Source organism: Plodia interpunctella, chromosome 28 (assembly GCF_027563975.2).
Source record: "Plodia interpunctella isolate USDA-ARS_2022_Savannah chromosome 28, ilPloInte3.2, whole genome shotgun sequence".
Lineage (NCBI taxonomy): Eukaryota > Metazoa > Arthropoda > Insecta > Lepidoptera > Pyralidae > Plodia > Plodia interpunctella.
Genome location: NC_071321.1, coordinates 3,915,321 through 3,930,349, shown reverse-complemented (window position 1 = coordinate 3,930,349; position 15,029 = coordinate 3,915,321). Strand labels below are relative to the sequence as shown.

Sequence of the window (15,029 nt, the reverse complement as noted above, 5' to 3'; positions counted from 1 at the left end):
AAACATGCGATTATTATAATTAGCGCAATGTTTTGACGAAACCGCATGCCGGTGCCGATAATAAAATATTACTTAAACTCGCATGGATGGACAGACCAATTAATTAATATTGAATCTAGAAAGATGAAGAACATCACACTCGCATTGTGTATAGCTGCATTGGTTCAGGTAAACAAATATCCTATAGGTATTTTATTTATAGCTTGTTAATATTTTCTAAATTAATCAGTCAATGTAAGATTTGAAATACTAACTGCTTGGATAATTTCAATAAGTCGAGAATTTGTAAAAAAAATCATTTACAATCAAGTTCATAATCTATAACTAACCGTTAGCTAAATTCGTACTGGAATACAGCTTGATAAAGCTGTTGGTCTGTTTCTGTTGCTTCCTACTGAACACTGAATAGGTCGGCTAGGATAATTAGGATACCTATAGGTACGTTCTGCGTACTTGCGAAGAATAATATTAGGTACCTACCTAGTTAGGTACAATAGAAATGATTTTTAAGTACTATTTTTGTTCGCAACGTTCAATAATATGAGATCATTATTCGTATCGTTCATCAAAATGAGAAAATTAGGTACTAAGTTTGTAAATATTTTATCTACAAGTAGTTTTACTTTTGACCAAGACTATCTTTCCAGCGGTCGGTTTGCTTCCTCGACCTTGGACTGGACCTCCTCGGACTTGGATCTCCCTATGCCTTACCAGCAGCCGCTGCCGCGTACCTGCCCCCTGCGCCGGCATACGCTCTACCTGCCGCGCCACCAGCATACGCCTTACCCGCCCCCGCGCCGGTGTTGCCACCTACTGCGTTACCAGCTCCCCTGCCCCCCATTTATTATCCAGCGCCAACGCCTATTATTGAACCTATAGTTTTGCCTGCACCATTGCCTGCCCCCTTACCAGCATGTGCGCCACTGCCACCACTTTTGCCAGCTCTTCCTGCGGCTCCACCTGCCCCTTTGCCAGCTCTTTATACATTACCAGCTCTACCTGCTCCATTACCTGCTTTCCCTGCCCCACCACCAACCTGCACACCATTGCCAGCCCTCCCTGCCCCACTACCAGCCCTGCCAGCTCCTTTGCCAGCCCTACCAGCTCCTTTGCCAGCACTCCCTGCCCCATTACCAGCCCTGCCAGCTTGCTTGCCAGCCTTGCCAGCTCCTTTGCCAGCCCTCCCTGCCCCACTACCAGCCCTGCCAGCTTGCTTGCCAGCCCTGCCAGCTCCTTTACCAGCCCTCCCTGCCCCACTACCAGCCCTGCCAGCTGCTTTGCCAGCCCTGCCAGCTTGCTTGCCAGCCCTGCCAGCTCCTTTGCCAGCCCTGCCAGCTCCTTTGCCAGCCCTACCAGCTCCTTTGCCAGCCCTTCCTGCCCCACTACCAGCCCTACCAGCTGCTTTGCCAGCCCTGCCAGCTCCTTTACCAGCTCTTCCTGCCGCTCTACCAGCTTACGCGCCCTTGCCTGCACCAGTTATATCCTACGCCCTGCCTCCGGCGGCGCCTTTGTACTTGTAAGACCTACGTAACATAATAAAACAGTTGACGTATTTCGTGGTTTTATTTCCTTGATAGTTTAAGCATCAGGTACATGGTGATTGCGAAAAAGTTATCAACATTTCGAAATTTTGTGTAGTGTTGCCAGTTGCGGCATGGAATGGAATGCAGAATGATAGATAGGTAACGTTGCCCAGTAAATTATTATAATGAAAGTGAGTGATCACTTTCAAGTTGTCAAGTATAGTCAACACGGTAAAATAATAACAAATTTGGTTGTATTTGGGTTTTGATTTGTAGTTTGTACATAATATTTTGTGAATTGTTACTAAAATAAAGTTTAATTTCGCTTATTGGCCGTTATTTGTAAGTCCAGTTAATAATGTCTCCTTCAGAAGGCCAATCAAAGGAGTTAGATAGTAAATATGACGAGGTCGTGGTGAAATTCGTGTCTGATGTAAGAAGTGGGTAAGTTGTGGCAAAGAAGATTATTTTGTATGCTGTCCTGATTGATTTTAAATATAAAAACATGGTGGTAAAGTCAGGATAGGATTCAAAAGTACAGAGCGCCTGCAAGCAATGAAAAACACTTAATAGGAACAGTTGTTGGCAAGCCTTGGCAAAACGTGCTTGTGTAACCTTGGTTTCTCCTAAGTTGGATAAAGGGTCTACTGTGGACTTCATTAAGTATGCCATTACATACTTCTGTAACCGTTTAGGTCCATGGCAAAGCCTAAAAAATCTTCAAAAAATAGCGGATTTCATCCCGCCATCTACTCCCGGCTTTGCTTCTACCTTTGAAACCCTCAAACCTTTGCCCAGCAGTGGGTTATGTCACTTTCGGCGGGGAGTGGGTAACAATAAAGTTGGTTGGAAACTTCGTTTTTAAAAAGTATGAAATTATAAAAGCAATCTCTCCATGCTAGGAGAGACAGATGAGAGAGAGAGAGAGAACCATCGTGTTTGTTTCAGGAAACTCCAGGGTTCGTACAACATAGCGGTTGCAACAATATCACTGCTGGAACAGATGATTGTAGAATGCCAGAATGCTACTGCTTTGTGAGTCCATTACCCTTTAATTTTGTTAATGAAAATACTCATCACTGTGTAGGTGAGTATATCTTCAAGACAACAGATGAATAGAAGAGCTCAATGTCGCAGTTGTTAGTGCACTTATAGGTTAAGTCACTCTCATAATGGTCAGTCATTGGATGGGTGACCAAAAATTTATTATCATGAGCTTATCATGTGCTTTGGAAGGCAGATAAGCTCACGCTCTCCGTTGGTCGATGTGATCTGCAATAAACCCGCGTGGTGGGTCATTGTCATGGCCCATACTCGTTGCTTCCATATGGAAGGTCTGCATTATAAGTCACTCTGTCGCGTCTGTCAAATTCAAAAATTCAAATTCAAATCATTTATTCAGAAATTAGACCTTCACAGGCACTTTTTCTCGTCAATCTTTAAATTTATAGTTATTTCTCACAAGCTAGAAACTACTGGCATTTCGGAACGACCACTGCTGAGAAGAAATGCCGAAAGAAACTCATTTGAACAGTGTTGGTCCCTATCATGCCAGATCGGCTTACCATTATTGTTTCTTACAAAAAAATTTTTTTTTCTTTTCTTTCTAATAATATATAAAAGTACATAATGTACATAGTCAAAAGGTATATCAAAACAGGTTATGATTGTGATCCGAGTGCTGATTATAATATATATATATATATATATATATCGATGTGAAACACAATTAACTTACATGAAAATATATGAGAAACGAGATGACCAGTTCCCTCTGGCAGCACCCGTTCACGAGTTGACGCATGGGACAGCCATCGCGTAGCTCAACCATAAGGCCGGGACTCCACCAAAGCAGAGATGTGTGCGGTCAGTAACAATGACTCAAGAATGACCACCAAGATTTAGTGTGGTTCCTGAGGATGGTATATAATTAATTATGATTTTGCCCAAGCAAAGCCAGGTCGGGCCCCTAGTTTTAAAATGAAATAAAAATTTCACTTCAAAAAGTGCCAGTGAAAGACCAATTTCTGAACATTTACCATTCAGAAAATAATAATTTAAGCATAATAAGCTAAAATATGTTTTGTCACTATCGCACTTTATAATATTTGATATTGACAGAAAGAGACAAATATACTTTAGCTTAATGTTCTTTAACTTTCCTAAAACAACTGACTAAACTTGACAGCGAGCTGTGTAGTACAGTTCGTGCGGCCGGTCGCTGCCTTACTCGAGCTCTGCCTCAGGAGCTGGTTGCAGCCAACATGGTGCGGAGAATTCTACGGGCCATTCGTGACGAACACAGCGCACACGCCAATCAGGTTACTATGATTTATCTTATAGAGATAACTAGCTTTGCCCGAAACATCCGTTAATTTCTCGAAAGTGATAAAGACATGATTTTCATATAAACGTTCAATCCCCATTATAGTCATTGAGGGGTTGAAAAAAGGAGTGTATGTTTAAATGGGGGTCTTTAATTACATGCATATAAAATCTCATTAAAACTCAGCAGTTTAGCTTTGAAAGCGGTACAGACAGATTTTCGCATTTGTAATACTAGCTGCGCACCGGGACTTCGCTTTCGTGGGAATTTCTGGATATGGTACAGTACCCCATGTGTTATATTGTATATACACTATATTCTATTATGCTGATATTGGAATGAACACAACCTCATTTTATTCTTTTGAACCACAATAATGTTTGGCCCAAGCATGGTGCAGTGTCCGTACATCACACATGTGACAATTTTCAATAATTTTATTGGAAATACAACTTTTATTTATTCATTCAAATTTTGACATTTTGATTAATGATGTAAATTCGTCCTCCTAATTTTTAATATATGTATAAGACCTATATTTGTTAATTGACGTCCTTGGAGAAAAGGCTGCGGTGAAGTTTGTTGCACCGCTTCTTCTTCACCTGCGCTTTGGTGCGCAGGTGAAGAAGTTACTAAAATAAAGTTTAAGACTTAGTTTAAGTCTTAGTTTAAGTAATTTTTTGACGTCAATAAGTGATGTATATCATCCTAAATTGAATAAAGAATTTTGAATTTGAATTCTTTTGATTGTCGCTAGTGGCGCCACCCTAAATTGTCTTTAGTGTTTTGTTATTTAGTCTGTGGTCGAAGTTTGATTTGGCTTTATAAATAGTTTTCTGCTAGTAATTCTCTCTGGTCTTTGTTTACACATTACGATTTCACTACAGAGTAATTTTTTTTTATTGCAATAATCCCAGTAAATATTCACAGTGGTGTCCCTTATGTAACTTTAAATAAATGTGTATATTATATTATATTAAATTACAGAGTGGAGAAAGTCTGGGCGAGAGTTTACAACGGTTAGTGTTGGCTGCGCCTGCGCGGCGCGCGACGCTTGGGGGGGAGTTCACTGACCTCAGGGGGCCGTTGAGGGACCATATTGCTGAGGTATTGTGTTTACTGTTATCTTATTCTGATTTTCAGGTTCCTAGTTGAGTCTTCTCAAAATTAATTTTAAGCCAAAGTACTCGTACTCTTGAACAGAATAGAACGACTTGTCAATTAACCACAATTTTAATTAAAATTGAAGCTCGGTAAGAGCACTGTCCCGGATAGACAGGGGCGCCGGTCCAATCCCCGAAATTTTTTCACAAGATTGTTTTCAAAAATATTTGCGTGTTTTTGTCTCCCAGCTGCTCGCGGAATTGGAGACGAGCAAATCGTCGATCAGCGCGCAAGCTCGCGAACACGTGCACGCGGACGAATTGTTGCTCACATATGGCGCGAGTTCGCTCGTCGAGAGGTAACGTTACATTTTACATGAAACATGTTTTTTTTTTTTACAAAAATGTAATTTTGACGTGACAACGTCTTAAATTAGGTTGCGGCTGGGAGTCACTTATGAAAAAGTGTAACGCCCGGTAACGTTACGATGAGTCACCGAACGAGAGAGAGGCCCGCCGAATGCCTTGCGTCTCTCTCCCACTCAACTATGATCGGTCTGCCGCGCGCGTAAAAATACGTTGTCACGTAAAATCTTCGCCCGTAAAACCGACTTTACAGGCAACCATTTTTTTTTACAAGCTTTTATTCAATTTCACCTGTCCCGTTGTCTGTAATGAAATCTTGCAAGTTAGATTTCTCCCATTTCCAGTTGACTTGCAGAGTTGAAATTTCCCACGTCGCTTCAGTTTCCATGACAATGCATTATTATGATAAGCATGATCGCAGGTGCAGCACAGATCGGCTCCCAACGAGGGAACTCCTCAACGGTTTACAGCACGGACTCGGCGTCTTTTTGTCAGGCGTTGAATGCCATAACATCTCTCTGACGACAATAGTTTGTGGCAAAAATGATATTTTTGTAGAAATCTTGTCGTTTCAAGCTTTTATTGTTAGAGAGCTCTTTTTTGCATTGAAGTGTGACAAAAAAGAAACATGTCCGTGCTGTGTAGTTCCCAAGTCTGGAGCCGATCCGGGCTGCACCATCTGGTCTTGCTTATCATAATGCATTGTCATGGGAATTGAAGTGACGTGGGAAATTTCAACTCTGTAGTACAGTCAACAGCACATCAAGTTACCCCGCATGAAGCTCTATGGCGCGGTAACAGCGGCGAGTTTGCAATAAATTTGGATAGATTGATGTGCTGTTGACAGTACAATCAAAAATGACGTTTTTCGGCATAAATCAAATATAATGAATTAAATTGTGTGTAGGCGCTAGTGTGCAACTGCGCCCCGGGGCTTCGCTCCCGTTTAAATTTCGGGATAACAAGTACCCTATGTGTTATTCCAGGTTATATTCTACCCGGTACCGAATTTCATAACAATCCGTCCAGTAGATTTTGCGTGAAAGAGTAACAAACATACATATAAATAAATAAATATATTATGATAAATCACACAGATTGAGCTAGCCCCAAAGTAAGCTCGAGACTTGTGTTATGGGATACTAACTCAACGATACTATATTTTATAACATATACAATACATATATAGATAAACATCCAAGACCCGGGCCAATCAGGAAAAGATCATTTTCCATCATGACCCGACCGGGGATCGAACCCGGGACCTCTAGCTTCAGTGGTAAGAACTTTACCACTGCGCCACCGAGGTCGTCAAAAAGACAAGAAAAAGCATGAACTTTCGCATTTATAATTTCAGTAGGATTATTGATACTTAGTAATTATTTAATTTAGGTTTCTGAGAAATGCTGCGCAGAGACGATACAGACTTATATTGGCTGAGGGGACAGACGTCGCTCAGGTAAACCTTATTTAATTATTGACTAGCTGTTGACCGCGGCTTCGCCCACGGAAAAATTTGCCTGCCTATATCACTAGGTATTCAAAATCTTGACAGTGTCCTTTTGTTGAAAACAAATCAAAAATCTGTTCATACATTGTAAAGTGAAGTGAAACCTTTATTAACCACAATAGTAATTTCCAAAAAAGTCTATTAATCTATACTATTATTATAAAGATGTAAGCGTTTGTGAGTTTGTATGTTTGAGGCGGGTGATCTCCGAAATTACCGAACCGATTTCGAAAATTCTTTCACCATTAGAAAGGTACATTATCCAAGATTGCTCTAGGCTATCTTAATCTTAAAATTCCCACGAGAGCGAAGCCCCGAATCATAAATAGACATGCTAAGATTGTTTACATGTAACTAAGACTTGAAAAATTGAGTCTACACAATACAGTGTCACGTCTTTATATCTAACGGGATAGACAGAGCCGAGAGTTGTGAAACTCGAAGGCCAGATTGCCAAAGTGTGTTGATTAGTGTTATCATAATATATCCGCAAGTCTCACGCGATGGCGGGGCGGCTGGCGGCGTGCGGGGTGCCGGTGACGGTGGTGGCCAGTGCCGCTATTACCGCCGTCATGCCCAGGATCAACAAGGTGAGTCTTTCTCTTTCTCATCTCCGCGTGTTATCCGTTTCTCTTGTGAGCTGTGACACCGCGAAGCCAAGTATGAAAAAAAAAAAAATTAAAATTCTGAAGATCCAGCTTTGATTTCCGGCCGATTGGCGTCTGTTCTCTTTGGGAATGCTATTTATCATCATTATGAACAGACATTTTAATGTCCCCACTGTTGGGGCACAGGCCTTTCTTATGGTTCGTGGGGCAACAAAATCGGTTAAGTAGTTTTTGAAATATTCACAATTTTCTAACAATAATGGTCCGATCTGGCATGATAGGGACCAACACTTTTCAAATGAGTTTCTTTCGGCATTTCTTCTCAGCAGTGGTCGTTCCGAAATGATAGTAATTTGTGAGAAATTACTATTTAACATAAATGGTTCACTATTTTTATGCATAAATTTTATGTCATAATTTATGACGACCTCGGTGGCGCAGTGGTAAAAGATCTTGCCTCTGAACCTAGAGGTCCCGGGTTCGATCCCCGGTCGGGCCACGATGGAAAATGATCTTTTTCTGATTGGCCCGGGTCTTGGATGTTTATCTATATGTGTATTTGTTATAAAATATAGTATCGTTGTGTTAGTATCCCATAACACAAGTCTCGAACTTACTTTGGGGCTAGCTCAATCTGTGTGATTTGTCCTAATAGGTATATTATTAAATTTAACATGGCATACTTTTACTATGGCATAATGATTTTGAAGCGTAACGCTCTTAGGCATAACAATTTGAACCATAACTAAACTAACCCAACCTAAAAAATTATTATGCCGAAATATTGTATGCCAAAAGAACAATTGGACAAAATAATTTATGCGATAAAAAGTATAAACATTGACGTAAAAATTTCGTGTCTCATTTCCGAATCTCCTTCATAGTCGTATTCCTCATGAGCTCGTCAAAATTTGATTGTGTTCGACGTGGTATATAAGCTCGAGGCGAACGATTAGTATTTGCTTCTTCTTTTTCTTCATAGTCGTATTCCTCATGGCTGAGGGTCGTGGTCATTACATGGAATGAAACACACGTAAAATCTTTCTTGGCATTATTAATGGAGTGGTTTGCCATTGCCATCTACAATTCACACACAAGTTAATTATCAACCAGTGTGCAGGTTTCCTCACGATGTTTCCCTTCACCGGAAGCAAGTGGTGGTCGATGGAAACAACTATACATGAGTCAGATTGGTATACATGTGGCACGAGTAGGATTCGAACCTGGGACCTTTCGATCCACAGGCGGGGGTCTTAGCCATTACACCACCACCGCCTCCGAATAAATGATTTGAATTTGGATTTTGTAAAAATTTGTTGTGTTCGCGAGATCTAAGTTCGCGGCGAACAACTAGTGTTATAAGCAGTGTGTGTGTGTGAAGGTTGTGGTGGGGGTGAGATGTGCCCTCGCTGGTGGTGCGGCTCTGGGCCAAGTGGGGCTGCACGCGCTCACTGCCGCAGCCAAATATTACAGCGTGCCGGTGAGTATTTATTACTTTTTAACAAGCTTTTGTTTAATTTGCAATGTATGTCGCTATGTCCCTAAGTTTCGGGTGGAATCTTTAAATCAATTTTGCAGTAGATATCTTCAACCGATTGAGCCGAAATTTTGTACCTAATTAAATAAAATACATCCTTACATATTATAAAACAATGTCCTCTGCTTGTTCGCGCTAAACTCAAAAACTACTGTGCGGATTTTCATGCGGTTTTCACCAATAGATAGTTTGATTTCTGAGGTAGGTTTACGTGTATAATTTATTATGTTTTTTCACGGGGGACGGGCCGCTAATTTTATAATATGTAAGGATTGTATATAATATAGTAATTTGTTGCTTTGGTAAATATTATTCAATCTGAACTAATATAATAAATGCGAAAGTATGTTTGTTTGTTTCCTCTTCACGCTCTATCTACTCAACCAATCTTCTTGAAATTTTGCATACATGCAGTTTGAAGTACGGAGAAGGACATAGGGTACCTTTCATTCTGGAGAAATTACCGCTCGAGCTGAGCGAAGCCGCGAGAAAAAGCCAGTTTGTTATAGATTGTAAGGTCATCTTTAAGCTACACTAACGCAGTAGGTTAGTCTATAATTATATATGTAAATTGTAATTAAATGAAAAGGTTTTTGTCCGAGCGAAGGCGGGACGGGCCGCATCTTTTCCCTTCGCGGGTACAGTTACTTTTCTTCGAATAAAGGTGCCCCATGTCCTTCTCCATACATCGAACTACATGTGTGCAAAATTTCAAGAAGATCGGTTGAGTAGACAGAGCGTGGAGAGGTAATATTTGCAAGGTGCGACCAAATTCAAATTCAAAATTCTTTATTCAATTTAGGATGATATACATCACTTATTGACGTCAAAAAATTACTTAAACTAAGTCTAGTGCCGGCTTCCAAAGCGCAGGTGAAGAAGAAGCGGCGCAACAAACTTCACCGCAGCCTTTTCTCCAAGGACGTCAATTAACAAATATAGGTCATATACATATATTAAAAATTAGGAGGACGAATTTACATCGTTATTAAAAATGACCGGACCCCTCACGTCCTCAGTCACTGCTAGCGATCTGAATAAGACACGCGCTGTTATTGAATACTGTAATACATAGTTATTTCCGATTTTTAACATTACATAACTTTTGTACTGTGTTGTGGACTGGAATAAATACATTATGTACTTACTGTAAAAACATTGTAACGAACAATAATGGTAAGCCCTTCTGGCATGATAGGGACCAACACTGTTCAAATGTGTTTCTTTCGGCATTTCTTCTCAGCAGTGGTCGTTCCGAAATGCCAGTAGTTATTAGCTTGTGAGAAATTACTATTTAATATTAAATTGAGGTGTGTCTAATTTCTGAATAAATGATTTGTATTTAAACTAAAGTGTGTATTGGAACTATACCCTCTATTATTTAGCTCGTATCTAGGACTCCAGAAGGCTTACACTACAATAACAAACAAACAAACTTACTTCCGCTTTTATAATATCTGTTAGGATAAAGATTTTATTTCTATATATTTGACGATTTCGGTAACGCATTGGTAAAGTGCTTGCCTCTGAACCGAGAGGTCCCGGGTTCGACCCCGGTCGGGTCATGATGGAAAATGACCTTTTTCTGATTGGCCCGGGTCTTGGATATTTGTTATAAAATATAGTATCGTTGAGTTAGTATCCCATAACACAAGTCTCGAACTTACTTTGGGGCTAGCTCAATCTGTGTGATTTGCCCTAATATATTTAATATTATTTATATTTATATTGACAGGTGATAGTACTAGCTCCGCTGTACAAGCTGTCTCCGCTTCACCAACATCACTCGAGCTGGTTGACGTCACCTCACACCGCCTTGACTTACGGGTAATTTGTTTATATTATTTATTTATTTTAATGAATTAAATTGCAATATTTGTTTAGATATATATCTGACTTGTATATACAGGGTTACTGGTATCTAACGCATAACCTTCCCAAGGCTCATAAGGTACATAGAGACTAACATCTTTTGTTGTACGACTTTTGTCTAAACGTAATAAATACATACATTTTCCTTTTATTTTTCAGTTTTAATGTCGTTTCTATAAAACGTTACCTCTATGTTCTATTCCGCTACATAACGCCACTGTACTGTCTCGTGTTGCTCGGCTATTACATACAGTTAACATGTGAAGCATCGCAAATTAGATTGTATTTTTTTTTTATATGAAAAAAACTACGAATCACGAAAAGTCATAGAATAAAAGTTGCTCATTTTGATGTATCCAAGTAGTCTTTAGGAGGTTTTGCGTTTGATACTAGTCACCCTGTATATATATAAATAAATGTTGCAGCGCAAGCGCAGCGTGTCAAGCGCACGTGGTGGCGCCACTGTATGACTTCGTCCCTCCCGACCATATCACGCTGTTCATTACAAACCTGTGAGTATGTTTACACTATAGCCTAAAAACATTTTGCCCGCGGCTTCGCCCGCGTGAATTTACCACGGGAACAGTTATTTTTCCGGGATGAAAGGTACCCTATGTCCTTACAGCTAGACTTGTGTATTTCAGCTACTTTCATAGCATTATGTCCTACGGACTATTAGTTTGGGGTAATGCAGCTGACATAGGAAAAATTTTTGTATTACAGAAAAGAGCTATCCGTTTTATTTATGGGTTAAAACCTCGAGATTCTCTTCAAGAACTCTTCAAATCAATTAACATCCTCACTGTGGTATGTCAGTATATCTTTGATGTGCTTATTTTTGTCAAATCAAATTTACATTTATATAAAAAATTAAACGAAGTAAATAGTGTAAACACTAGAAATAAGCACAAACTTTGTATGAATAGATTCAGGCTTAAAAAGGTTCGGCGGTCTTTCGTGGGTCAAAGTGTAAAATTATTCAATAAACTCCCTGCAGAGGCTATTAATCTGCCAATGAAAAATTTTAAAATTTATGTTAAGAAAAATTTAATGGATAAAGCGTATTACACAATTAACGCCTATTTGACTGATAAAAACGCTTGGATCCTCCCGACAACTTTGCCACTCCACACATGATCTCCTAATTTTTATTTTACTGTTTTTTATTATTTTATTCACAATTTTGAATTTTGTTATAATAATTCGTATGGCATTTAAATTTTATTTGTAAAACATGTACGTGATTTGTGATCTTCAAGTGTCTGAATTATACTTCTATTTCGACGAATAAGAATTGTAATTATGAAGTCATGGGAATCGAGTGTGTCACTCAAATGGTCAATCTGGTGGTGGCGTCGTGGGCCGGGTCGTGAGGTTCCCTCTATTATGTTTGAGCTACGCGATGGCTGTCCCATGCGTCAACTCGTGAACGGGTGCTGCCAGAGGGAACTGGTCATCTCGTTTCTCATATATTTTCATGTAAGTTAATTGTGTTTCACATCGATATATATATATATATATATATATATATATATATATAGTTATATATTATAATCAGCACTCGGATCACAATCATAACCTGTTTTGATATACCTTTTGACAATGTACATTATGTACTTTTATATATTATTAGAAAGAAAAGAAAAAAAAAATTTTTTTGTAAGAAACAATAATGGTAAGCCGATCTGGCATGATAGGGACCAACACTGTTCAAATGAGTTTCTTTCGGCATTTCTTCTCAGCAGTGGTCGTTCCGAAATGCCAGTAGTTTCTAGCTTGTGAGAAATAACTATAAATTTAAAGATTGACGAGAAAAAGTGCCTGTGAAGGTCTAATTTCTGAATAAATGATTTGAATTTTGAATTTGAATTTTGAATTTGTATCCACACTTCAAACTGCATGTATGCAAAATTTCAAGAAGATCGCTTGAGTAGATACAGCGTGTAGAGGCAACAAACGAAACTTACTTTCGGATTTATAATATTACTGGCTCCGTTGGAATTTCGGGATAAGTGCTTTGTGTTATTCCAGATTCTATCCGTGTATAAAATTTTATTAAAATCAAAATCAAATCATTTGTTCACAAATTAGGCCTTCACAGGCACTTTTTCACGTCATATTCTAAATTAAATGATGTTTACCAAAGCTACAAACTACCAGCTTCATAACTTTGGTATTCTTGCAATTTTGCGTGAAAGAGTAACAAACATACACACATAGACACCTCACAGACTTTCACATTTCTAATTGACCTATTGAATGCTGAATCTATCAATTGACTTTTGGCAAAAATGTGTGTTTTTGTATGTTTGTAACGCGATAACTTTCGAACCGGTGAATTTCAAATGTATGTAGGATCTGTCAATAGAATTTTTAAGTTCGCGGGGCATCGAAATCGGTTGAGTCGTTTTTTAAATATTCACAATTTTGGAAAAACTGTGTCAAAAAATAATTGTGTTCGCGAAGTCAAGTTCGCGGCGACCAAATAGTATTAGTAAGACTTAATAATTAGTATTATAATTAGGATTATTCAAAGCTAGGTTTGCTTTACTTGCGGATACTTAGGATAATTTAAGAGAAAATCAACCATTTTTTCAGTGGTGGCAGCTCTCCGTCATACATATACCGGCTTTTGTCAGAGCTGTACGACTCCAACGATCACCAACTGTAGCTCTAGACAATAGCTGATGGAAAGCGGTCTCCGGTCACAAGTCACGTTGAATATGTGCTGTAAATATGTGATGCGTACAATAAATTAATGTGTTGTAATTATTGTTTAATTTTAGACTAGCTTTTACCCACAACTTTGTATGTGAGTACAAATCCGTTTCCCGTGGGAATTTCAGGAAATCCCTTCTTAGTGCTCACCTACACTGTCCTAGGAACCTACACACCAAATTTCAGCTTTCTACGCCCAGTAGTTTCGGCTGTGCGTTGTCTGTCAGTCAGTCAGCAAAGAGCAAGAGTTTTATAAATATATATAGATAGTTTTTAGTAATTAGCTAACCCTAATTTTATTCGGAATAGTACGTAGACAGTGACAGCTGTAGACCCTGTAAAATCTTCCGTTTCGCTCGTGCAAGAGATGTGCGTATTAGAAATAAATATGATGATACGAGACAGATATCGCTGACATGTTTTGTCGATCACGCGCCAGGCCATATCTGCCACTTTGTATGAGAATGTAGAAATTTTCTTACACTTGCCCATTGTCTGTGAATGAAAACCAGCAATGTATACAGAATCCGCTAATGTAGTAAGAAGGAACTGTTTGCCGACAGTGTATACACCATACATTATTAATTATGCCAAAAAAACAAAAATAAAAAATCGAAATCCAAAATTTATCCAAAAAAATCTATAATAGTTGTTTATAATACTTAGAGCGTGCCACCTGACACTACGCTTCATAGGTCCAGTGCAGCGGTTCACACGAAGTCGATTCTCATTGATAAATTCTGGCAATTCTTTTTTATTTGTTTTTTGTTTATGCCGGGGTCATTGCACGCGAGAGCGAGAGAACACGATAAAATATGAATTGGAATAATTGGGAGTTTCAAACTACGTCCATAAATTCATTGATATTTTGGTATAAACGCAAACCTCAGTAACTTTGGTGATAAACATAATATTACATTTTGATTACTCACATATATTAATAGTGTCTTAAATATGAAGCCTTTAAAGTTTTTAAATATGGTGTATAGCTAAAGTATTTTTTTTTATTTTAATCACATAATATACATTAACAATACAAAACAACATTATAGTGCAAAAAAGCAATAAAAACAATATATTATTTCCACAGATATTAGAACATTACATTAAATGTGTGATTCTTTCAATATAAACATTAATGGCCATGTTGTCAGCCTTCTGGGCACGCTACCTTAAGATAACGTATTGCAGGGACTGGCATATTTGTAAATATATGTAAATAATACTTTTTTTTTTTAAGTAATTTGTTCTTATTAGTTTTAATTTATTTTACTTGTATAATGTAAAAAATATTATAGTTAGATTGTTTATTGAAGACAATAAATAAACATTAAATTATATTACTATAAGTTAAAATTAAAAATTAAAACTAAATAATAAATACTAAATTGATTTAAATAAAAAATTTATACTAAATCGCCGTCGTCGTGCGGTAAAGTGTAGGATTTCTAAAGAGTTTATTTACT

At 38.4% G+C, this 15,029-nt stretch overlaps 2 protein-coding genes across 2 annotated transcripts; both read left to right on the top strand.

Moving 5' to 3' along the window:
* Window positions 1-47: 47 nt before the first annotated feature.
* Window positions 48-1,533, top strand: LOC128681825 (uncharacterized). The gene is made up of 2 exons (XM_053766033.1): window positions 48-168; window positions 648-1,533. The coding sequence occupies exons 1-2, from the start codon at window positions 124-126 to the stop codon at window positions 1,518-1,520; spliced, it is 918 nt and encodes a 305-aa protein (XP_053622008.1). The 5' UTR covers window positions 48-123; the 3' UTR covers window positions 1,521-1,533.
* Window positions 1,534-1,748: 215 nt separating this feature from the next.
* eIF2Bbeta (eukaryotic translation initiation factor 2B subunit beta) lies at window positions 1,749-13,614 on the top strand. The gene is made up of 11 exons (XM_053766032.2): window positions 1,749-1,967; window positions 2,472-2,558; window positions 3,712-3,844; window positions 4,837-4,956; window positions 5,202-5,311; window positions 6,711-6,777; window positions 7,323-7,418; window positions 8,818-8,916; window positions 10,709-10,800; window positions 11,271-11,357; window positions 13,444-13,614. The coding sequence occupies exons 1-11, from the start codon at window positions 1,882-1,884 to the stop codon at window positions 13,514-13,516; spliced, it is 1,050 nt and encodes a 349-aa protein (XP_053622007.1). The 5' UTR covers window positions 1,749-1,881; the 3' UTR covers window positions 13,517-13,614.
* The last annotated feature ends 1,415 nt before the right edge of the window (window positions 13,615-15,029 follow it).